Below are 10,526 nucleotides of genomic sequence, written 5' to 3' on the forward strand. Positions count from 1 at the left end.
GTGTGTGTGTGTGAGTGTGTGTGTGTTTGTGTGTCTGTGTGTGTTCATCATCTGTGCTCCTTTGACTGTTTTCTCCTCCAAATTGAGATGAAAAACACAACGTGACCCTCAGCAACGTTTTTGTCCGTCTGCCCCCCCCCCAGATGAAGCTGCCGGTGCTGCTGCTCGGCCGCTCGGCGGACCTGCGTCCCGGTGAGTTCGTGGTCGCCATCGGCAGCCCGTTCTCTCTGCAGAACACCGTCACCACCGGCATCGTCAGCACCACCCAGAGGGGAGGCAAGGAGCTGGGCCTCCGCAACTCCGACATGGACTACATCCAGACGGACGCCATCATCAACGTGAGTGAAGAGACAGAGGCAGGCAGGCAGACAGGCAGACAGGAAGGCAGACAGACAGAGAGGCAGGCAGACAGACAGGCAGGCAGACAGACAGGCAGGCAGGCAGACAGGCAGACAAGAAGGCAGACAGACAGACAGATAGGCAGGCAGACAGGCAGACAGACAGACAGACAGACAGACAGGCAGACAGGCAGACAGGCAGACAGACAGACAGACAGACAGATAGGCAGGCAGACAGGCAGGCAGGCAGACAGACAGACAGGCAGGCAGACAGGCAGGCAGACAGACAGACAGACAGACAGACAGACAGGCAGACAGACAGGCAGACAGGCAGGCAGACAGACGGGCAGGCAGACAGGCAGGCAGGCAGACAGGCAGACAGGCAGGCAGACAGACAGACAGACAGACAGACAGACAGAGAGACAGGCAGGCAGACAGGCAGGCAGGCAGGCAGACAGGCAGGCAGACAGACAGGCAGACACACAGACAGAGAGACAGGCAGGCAGACAGACAGACAGGCAGGCAGGCAGGCAGACAGACAGACAGACACCCAGGCAGGCTCTCAAAAGACTTCAAATTCTGCAGGTTTTGCAAAAACATGACTCGTCCGTAACAGTTTGCATGTGTGAATGAATGAAAACCATGTGTGTGTGTCGACTCAGTGATAATAAGAAGAAGGTGTTTGACTGTCAGGTTCAACCCTAACCCAACCTAAAACATCTGAACATAACAAAGGAGAGAAAGACAAGAGTCATATGTTTTACTCTCAAGGAGAACGGACAGAGACGCGTTCAGGTACACTCTCCTCCCGCTCTGAAACACACTCTGCCGAGCCCTCTCTCTTTGTATCCTTTAGGTGGTCCTTAGTTACAACATGAGTTAGGGCGCACTCACACTGTCCTTCCGCACCGCTCCAGCCCCGTTTGTCCTCACACTACCTGGGCCTCGGAGAATGCTTCTTGCTGCCTATACGTCATCACGCCGTAACACGTCACACGCATTGATGACGTCATGGCGATGCGTGGCTTTGTTTCCAGATCTTTCCGTAGACCTCGGAGTTTTTGTGCGTCTTGTCGACTGTTTTTTAATCTTTTCATCGACCAAATCTGCAGTAAACACTCCACCTCCGCATCACACCAACGTGAACCTTTCACCGCCATTGTTTGAAATGTCCGCGCATGGTTCCTCCTTCTATTTTCTACGTCCCAACAGGCGCACATACCGCTACCGGGCTCGTGCTCGCGCTCGTACACGTGCACACGCCCGTGCTCGTACATGTGCAAACGGCTCTGCTAAAGCCCACCTCTTTCAAGTGGGCTGTGGGCGGCCTGCTGTTCGCAGTTATGCGCGGAGCGGGTGCACTCACACTGCTTAAACGTACTAGGCTTTAGCTGAAAAAACGGTTTTGGCCCAGTACAGAAGGACAGTGTGAGTGCGCCCTTACACGCTGTAAGGGAGAGGGGACACACACCTGCAACTCTTCACATGTTGCTCAAGTTCATTATCTTCATGAGTTACAGATGTAAGGGAGAGGAGGGGGCACATGTTGCTCGTCCTTCAAACATGTTCTGCAGTTTCTGGTTTTGCACAGATTTACCTCTTTAGTGACTCATCAGCAGTCACAGTATCTGATTTATCCTACCTGCAACACAACTCTGCACATATAAGCTGCACACACACAGACACACACACACACACACACACACACACACACACACACACACACACACACACACACACACACAAGGAAGGTTAGTTCATATGTAAAGGTACTTTAGGAGTAAACATGAGATTACTTTATGCACAGTTATTCTAACATTGATGCAGTCGGAGATTCCTTTATTCCCTGGTTGGTAAAAAAGAGGTTGTTGTGTCCAGGTCGTGCAGACGCTCACGTGTGACTCGTCACTGTTGCACTGAGGCGCCGTTGCAACTACACTCTTTTATCAAACTTTTATGTTTTTGTGTTTAAATGTTTGCTTTTGTTTTCTTGCAGTACGGAAACTCAGGAGGACCACTGGTCAACCTGGTGAGTGAAGGAAAACCCTCTGTGTTCGTCTTGTGCGTGTGTGCAGCGCTCGTTTACTCGCGTCTTCTGTTCCCATAAAACATTATTTTCACCTGTTTCTGACTGTTTCTGTCAGGACGCACAACATTTCCATTCCCTGAACATAAATAGCAGATTAATAACAGATATATTTCTACGTATTCTTATATTTTTAATATTCTATTGTAAATGTCCTCCAGAGGACGGGGCCCTCGCCCAAACACGTTTACGCCCCTGGCGTGATTTGACGTCTCCCCTCTGGTTTCAGATCATGTCTTTATACTTTTGCACTGTGTTGCACCTCGTCCAGATGTTGTGAAACAGGCACAGATACGTAATCTCATAGCAACAATCACTAAGGCCCATAAAGTCCTCGTTACGAAAGGTAAACAAAGAGTTCATGTAATGCTTGGCACAAAGTCTCAGCCCACAGCTGAGTCTGGTTACGGGTTTGTTTTCAGTGTCCCAGTTTCTAAAAGAGGAACAACAAGTGTCAGAATCGCTGCTCAACGCGCTTCATGTGGAGACTTTTACTGCGGGGCTTTCCAGGAACAAGGGCCCAAACAAAAACATGTGTGTGTGTGTGTGTGTGTGTGTGTGTGTGTGTGCGCGTGTCCTGCAGGATGGAGAGGTGATCGGCATCAACACGCTGAAGGTCACAGCAGGGATCTCCTTCGCCATCCCCTCAGACAAGATCCGTCAGTTCCTGGCAGAGTCGCACGACAGACAGGCCAAAGGTCGGCGCACGTTCACGTTCACTCCTCCTCTGATCACACGACGGCTGAGACGCAGACGGGACGACATGTTTTAAATGTTCTAACACTCATAAACAGGAAGTGGGCGTCATGTTGGTTTGTTTGCTCGTGTCCGGTTTTTAAAGGGAACCACTCGTACTTTGTTTAATAGGATTTAACTTTCAAATGAACTTGAATTTAACTTCTTAAAAATGGACGATGTCTCGAGACTGACGAACAGCCTGGACCCTATGTCTCCACCTGTGCAGTATACGGCAATTCACCGTGACGTCACAACAGTTATATCCGTTCTTCATTCTCCGATGGCTCCACAAACACGCTTTATTTAGGAGCTGTTAAAGCATGGGCTTTTATTGTGAAGGACTGAAGTTTGGTCCTGGATGTTTGGACAACATTGATGGGCTTTTATTGTGAAGGACTGAAGTTTGGTCCTGGATGTTTGGACAACATTGATGGGCTTTTATTGTGAAGGACTGAAGTTTGGTCCTGGATGTTTGGACAACATTGATGGGCTTTTATTGTGAAGGACTGAAGTTTGGTCCTGGATGTTTGGACAACATTGATGGGCTTTTATTGTGAAGGACTGAAGTTTGGTCCTGGATGTTTGGACAACATTGACGGGCTTTTATTGTGAAGGACTGAAGTTTGGTCCTGGATGTTTGGACAACATTGACGGGCTTTTATTGTATTACACCGTGTTGAGTGGAGCGCTGCGGCCTGGCCCCCGTGTACCCAGGCTGTGATGTAATCGAACGTTTCCCCTTTTGTTGTGCAGGTAAAACGTTCCAGAAGAAGAAGTACATCGGTGTCAGGATGATGAGCCTCACTCCGACGTAAGTTCCCCTTGTTCTGATTGGACGAACGCTTCACTCATCGTCCCCCAGATTTCAAACACGGCAGCTGGTTTGGGAAGTTTCCCAGACGTTAGGAAGTCAGTTCACTGGTTCTGAAGAAACATGTTAGTTCAGAAGAAGCTGAATGTGTCTCCTTTAGTACAAACGATCTTCAGGAGTCTTAGAGCGCCCTCCCACTGTGCCTCCGTCCCGTGCCCCGTGCTTCAGGGTCCTTGTCCCCCCCTCCAGGCCCGTTTGTACTCACACTACCTGGGCCTCGGAGAATGCTTCTTGCTGCCTATACGTCATCACGCCGTAACACGTCACACGCATTGATGACGTCATGGCGATGCGTGGCTTTGTTTCCAGATCTTTCCGTAGACCTCGGAGTTTTTGTGCGTCTTGTCGACTGTTTTTGAATCTTTTCATCGACCAAATCTGCAGTGAACACTCCACCTCCGCATCACACCAACGTGAACCTTTCACCGCCATTGTTTGAAATGTCCGCGCATGGTCCCTCCTTCTTTTTTCTACGTCCCAACAGGCGCACAGGAAATGACCTCAGAACCGCCGTAGGCCTCGTGCTCGTACACGTGCGCACGCTCGTGCTCGTACACGTGCAAACGTGCTTTACTAAAGCCCACCTCTCTCAGACGGGCCGTGGACGGCCCTCTGTCCGCAGTTCTGCGCGGAGCGGTTGCACTCACACTGGTCAAACGCACTAGGCTTTAGCTGAAAAACCGGTTTTGACCCGGGACAGAACTACAGTGTGAGTGCGCCCTTAGAGACGGCGAGTCACGCTGGACCGGACGCCCACGTTAACTTTACTGTCACAAAACTCTGACTTCATCCGTGCACGCCTCCGTCTGTGCACATGTAGCTTAGTGATAAAACAGCATTCTGTTGTAAACTAAACGCCTCTAACATGTGAGGCTCTCTCCCACATACACCCTTGGGTGGTGATCGTACGGCGCCGTGACCTCAGCGTTACGTACCTGCTGTCAGACGACGACTTTAGGCAGGAATGTAAAAGTCCACCCAGAGGAACGCCCGAGCCGCTCCCGCCCCTCAGGAGCCGTCGGAGCAGCGAACGCCTCCAAACACCAGAGACAGGCTGCACTTCCTGAGAGTTTGTTCCTTTAGAGCAGAGACGTCAAAGTCAAACACATCAGAGGCCAAAAAAACACATTTGACTGGTTCAAAGTTTATTAAAACATATTAAAATGATGCATTTAACCTGTTGAACCAAGACCTGACACAGTGTACCGTATTTTATTACATAATTAAATGAATAATCACATATTTTTGTATCTGTCAGTAATTTCAGGTGACACATTTTCCAACAGGCAAACAGACAAAAAGAAAATGTCCTTTCAAAATAAAACATGTTCCCTAATAAAGATGTTCCCAGATAAAGACACACAGCTGTGAACATGAGCTTCAAACACCCTGTTCTCATCGTCCACCTTCCCTTTAGTCATTATTTGAGGGGGGGGGGGGCTGAACGCCAACATCTGCCCTGAATGCTGATGAATAATGAAGTTGCGGCGCTGCAGTGAGTTCACAGGCTACCGTTGCATTGTGGGTAATGTAGTTTTGGTGCGTGAACAACACCAGCAGGCGGCTGTGGCGTGCGGGCCGGTTCTAACACTAATCAAATATCATCCAGGGGGCCAAGATCATTCATACGCGGGCCGGATCTGGCCCCCGGGCCTTGACTTTGACACCCATGCTTTAGAGGCACCAGAGGCTCTCAGCCCCTTCACTGTGGGGTTGCGTGAAGGAGAATCAACCGACGCACCAGGGTTTTGTTGTTGTGTTTCCATCTTCTGCTGCTTCAGACGGCTCCACCACATCTTTAGTTACTCGTCAGAGGTTTTTCATCCTTCCTGTCCAATGAAAACCACGTTTCTCCAAATGTGCTGACGTTGAATGTTTCTGACAAACTGGAGGAGGAAGATTTTCCTTCTTAAGATAAATCGTGGAGCGTTTCCACATTTTCACAGTGTGGTTTTAATACTTTTACTGTACTTAAGGATCTGCTGCTTCTGTCCTCTGACCTGTTTTGTTGAAGTTGCAGCTTCTCAAAGCTTGAAATGTGCAGTTTGAGCCGAATGTCAGGATCAATCAGAGTTTATCTCTGTTTACATGTGTGGGTGATGAAATGAGTCACAGCGCTTCAGCCCTTCAGTGTTACAGTGAAGTGTTGCTGACTGTTCTCCTCCTCTTCTCTCCCGTCCTGCAGGCTGGCGAAGGAGCTGAAGGCGAGGCAGTCGGACTTCCCAGATGTCACCTCCGGGGCGTACGTCATTGAGGTCATCAGTCGGACTCCAGCTGAGGCGTGAGTGTCTCTCTCATCACTTCTTCTTCACGCTTTATCTGGTGTTCACCGCCCCATACGTCAAATCTACAAGCTGCATTTTACACAAGCAGCTTGTACGTTTAGTTTAAAATCTCTTTATCCACGTTTATGCCTCGCGTCCACTCCTCTACAGCGTTTCCCAGTTCCCAAACGGAGGCGTTTGCTGAGCCCGTTTCAGTTTGAAAACTCCGGGGCTGTGTTCATTCATTCATTCATCTTCAGCCTCTTGTCCCTGTCGGGGTCGTGGGGGGGCTGGAGCCGATCCCAGCTGACATCGGGCGTGAGGCGGGTCCACCCTGGACAGGACGCCAGTCTATCACAGGACACATAGAGACGAACAGAGACAGACAACCATTCACACCTACGGGTGATTTAGAGTCATCAATGAACCGAACACCTGCACGTCTTTGGACTGTGGGAGGAAACCGGAGAACCCGGAGAAAACCCACGCAGACACGGGGACAACATGCAGACTCCACACTGCTCCGACGTTTGGTGTGAAGAAGAAGAGGTGTGCGCGCAGCCCGAGGGTGTGTCACTCTGCATTAATCCTCTTCATCAGCACTTTGTGTTTCACGCTTGCATGAGCAGCAGAAGTTTTCCACCTGACAGCGTGACGAAGCTTGTGAAAACAGATCCAAGGGCGCGGGCTGTTCCCAGACTCATCCTGCAGAACATGAAGTATTTCCCCCCCTGGAAAGATGTTTGCTCTGAATAGCTTGTTGCGCAGCGCTGCAGCTGAGGAAACAGCAGCTCCAGCTTGTTTTCTTATTGTGTGCTGGGTTCGAGTCGTACACAGGCCGGAGTCAGGGAGCGCCGGTCCGAGCTGAAAGGACGTTTGATTGGATTTGAAACTTTCAGGAAATGGAAAGTTCACTCCTGTTTTTTCAAAGCTGCTGTTTTGCTTTTGGAAGCTGGCAGTGAAGCCTGAATGTTTCCCACCCACACCGTCCAAGTCCGTCTGGCACGGAGGACAAACCGCTTCAGTCTGCGCTCCAGAAAATCCTCTTTGCTCTTTGCTCTGGAGCCGCGACGATGAAGCAACAGACAGAGCTCATTTCTTAAAGCAAAGCCCCTGAAAACCTCCAATCTGAACTCTTGACTCTTTAAAAAAGTTGCTCTGATGTTGTTAGAGGACAAAAACAGCTTTGCAAAGTAATGTTATCATCCACAGTCGAGGTAAAGATTTGAACCAACTTCAGTCCTGATCATAGAAACCAGGTCGTCGTTCTCCTCAGAGCAGTTTCAGTCAAAAGCAACTGGACTTGGTTCTTTGTCAGGAAGACGTTTCACCTCTCATCCAAGAGGCTTCATCAGTTCATGTACGCATCTGACCAGGACCAGGACCAGGCTGGGACTGGACCAGGACCATGCTGGGACTGGACCAGGACCAGGACCAGGCTGGGACTGGTCCAACTAGCTAGTGTGAGATCCAGGTATTCAACCTCTCACATGGCCGATGATGTCACTGGAACCCTTTGTGCTCCAAGTGCCAACGACCGTCGTTAGAGTGACAGTGGTTGGTGGGAAGTTGGTTAAATACCTGGATCTCCACACCAGCTAGTTGGACCAGTCCCAGCCTGGTCCTGGTCCAGTCCTGGTCCTGGTCAGATGCGTACATAAACTGATGAAGCCTCTTGGATGAGAGGTGAAACGTCTTCCTACACAAAGAACCAAGTCCAGTTGCTTTGGACTGAAGTTGCTTTGAGGATAACGACGACCTGGACACATGAGAACATTCATAGGCCCAGATATTCATTCATTTTCAGAAATGTAACCTTTGTAATGGAGGACTCGCCTGCAGTTTCATCTTACCGCCAAAGAGGCCGCTAGAAACCGCGGCGCTCAAATCTTATGGCTTATGGCTGTAAAGGATCGGGAAAATAGTTTTTAGAGCGTTTAAAAGCAAAGAAATAAGAAAAAAGAGGTATAACAACGCTGCCCTTGCTCTTCTTTCTGTGTGACAGAGCCGGGCTGCAGGAGAAAGACGTCATCATCAGCATAAACGGCGAGAGGATCAGTACGGCCAGTGATGTCAGCGCCGCCATAAAGCGGGATGAGACGCTGCGGACGGTGGTGAGGCGAGGCAACGAGGACGTCATCCTCACCATCGTCCCCGAGGAGGTGGAGCCTTGACGTCTCAACGCTTCAACCAGCAAACGACCGACAACCAGTCAGCTGATCCCCGGCTGTGATTTTCAACCCATCACGAACACTCAGGGTGTCTGGGGCCACGCCTGCTGCGCTTAAGAACTTAAGTATTAGCACTGCTACTCTTCCGCGCTGTTACGCTTGCACACACACCTTCACACACACACACACACACCTTCAAAGGTCCGCCTTTGTGACTCTGGGAGCTGAAGCTTCAACCCTCTCCTCACTTCTCACGTTAGCTTCTCTTCTAATCACAGCTGACCCGTCGCTAAGCCCGTCCCTAAAATGGCCGCTGTCCAATCCTGCATTAGCAACCGTAACCAGGCACGCGGAACCCGGTCAAGCTTTCCGAGCAAACGAGCGGTGAACCTGCAGGTCCGACAGCATTTGAACGCAGCGTGGCTAAGGAGTCCCTGGTGATCGCCACACGTGCGTTAGCATCTTTTACAGCGGTGGAGCGACGCCGTCACACCGTCCTCGTCTCATAAAGTCGCCGCTGCCTGCTCTCCGAAAAATGACGTTCCCGTGAAACCAAACAGCATCCTCCATGATGTTTGGAGTGAAACCGATTTTCTCCTGGAGAAACGTTGTGTCCAACGCTAGCTCACTAGCTTGTTGTGCTAACCTAAGCACATGGGTGCAGATCCTGGGGGTGGGATTAGGGTTGGGGGGGGGGGGGTTGTCCTGTCCCCCCAAAGCTCAGAAAGGAAACAGCATGTGGGTAAAGGAGATTTTCCCTTTGTGTTTGACGTGAATTTACGGATCAAAGGCCCAATTTCAGGAGCCCGGTCCATATTCAACAGAAGGATCCAGAGAAACAAGCGTTAGCGAGCGGCTAACAGAATCAGGGCTGAAAATATGTCAGATCTGTACGTGTTTCGTCACTTAAACTCGCCTAAAATCCAACTCTGATTGGTTCGTTCACTTGGCAAACAGCTTCAAAGTGTCTCCGCCGCACGTCACCAGGTCTGAGAGTAAAACACGGAGCTCAGGGATCAGGATGGACTCACCAGGACACTAAAATTATGAGTTACGTCAACACTTATGTGACTTTTTGGGACTTTTGTGTCCCCCCCAAATCCTGACCAGATAGGATCTGCACCCCAGCCTCAGCACATGTTGCTAACAGTGTAAAGCTAGAACTTTCCGCTGGAGTCAAAACTAAACCAAACTAAAACCATATATGGACTTTTACGCTGCGGTACGTGAACACCGTTGTTCCTTCACGTACTGATGAGACGCGCCGTCCTCTTAATCCACAAAACTGCGCCAACATCTAAATGTAATATTTTGAATGTAGCTCTCAAATGCAAAACTATCATTACAGAAATGTGCTGTTATTTCCTTTCTAAAGCTTGACACGCCTAGCAACAGTAACCGAGGGGGTGGGACGTTCATCACAAACAGTTTATATTCTGCTGACGCGTCTGCCGCTGCAGCAGGACGCCGCAGGTCACCGTAGTTCTGTTTCGTTGTGTATGTTCTTGACGGAACTTTTTTTTTAAATAGTATTTTTGTCTTTTATGTGTTTTATGACAATTTTTCAGAAAAAAGGGAATAAAATGATTTTCAAAAGCGCCGTCTTTGTTGATTTGTGTTGATGTGAAAAACGTGAGTCGATGTCAAACGTGTTCCTCTAACAGACAAAAGGAAACAACAGGAGTTTCAAACATCCTCTACGACTTTCATTTTAACAATTAAAGGTTTGCATCTTCTTCTTCTTTCGTGCGTCATCATCAAACGTCCAGCTCAGTAGAACTTAGCCACGTCCTCGTCTCGGGTCCCACATCGAAGAGGCCGGCCTCCGAGGGTGGTTTATCCAGGGGACAGGCTCCGGCTCCCCACACTCACACGCTGCTCCGTCCTCCAAGCCCCACTTCCTCATTGATGCTTTGTAGCGTCCGACCCCAGTTCACAGGCGGTTCAGCAGAGTCCATTGCCGGCGTGGCAGGTCCTCTCTTTCAAGACCGCCTCCAGGGTCGTGGATGTGACGGTGGGTTCGTGAGGGCCCCGCTGACTCCCACTCCTGCCTCCAGG

The 10,526-nt window shown here is 49.9% G+C and overlaps 1 protein-coding gene across 1 annotated transcript in view; it reads left to right on the forward strand.

The window, feature by feature from the left end:
* Positions 1-10,058, forward strand: part of LOC310961346 (serine protease HTRA1B-like) — a 24,917-nt gene extending 14,859 nt beyond the window's left edge. Inside the window, exons 5-10 of the mRNA XM_083933376.1 lie at positions 144-338; positions 2,335-2,367; positions 3,008-3,122; positions 3,916-3,973; positions 6,219-6,314; positions 8,303-10,058. Coding sequence (XP_083789502.1) covers positions 144-338; positions 2,335-2,367; positions 3,008-3,122; positions 3,916-3,973; positions 6,219-6,314; positions 8,303-8,471 — 666 coding nt within the window. The 3' untranslated portion in view covers positions 8,472-10,058. The remainder of the gene's footprint in view (positions 1-143; positions 339-2,334; positions 2,368-3,007; positions 3,123-3,915; positions 3,974-6,218; positions 6,315-8,302) is intronic.
* Positions 10,059-10,526: the final 468 nt, after the last annotated feature.

Source organism: Echiichthys vipera (genome assembly GCF_963691815.1).
Source record: "Echiichthys vipera genome assembly, chromosome: 18".
In the NCBI taxonomy this organism is placed as follows: domain Eukaryota; kingdom Metazoa; phylum Chordata; class Actinopteri; order Perciformes; family Trachinidae; genus Echiichthys; species Echiichthys vipera.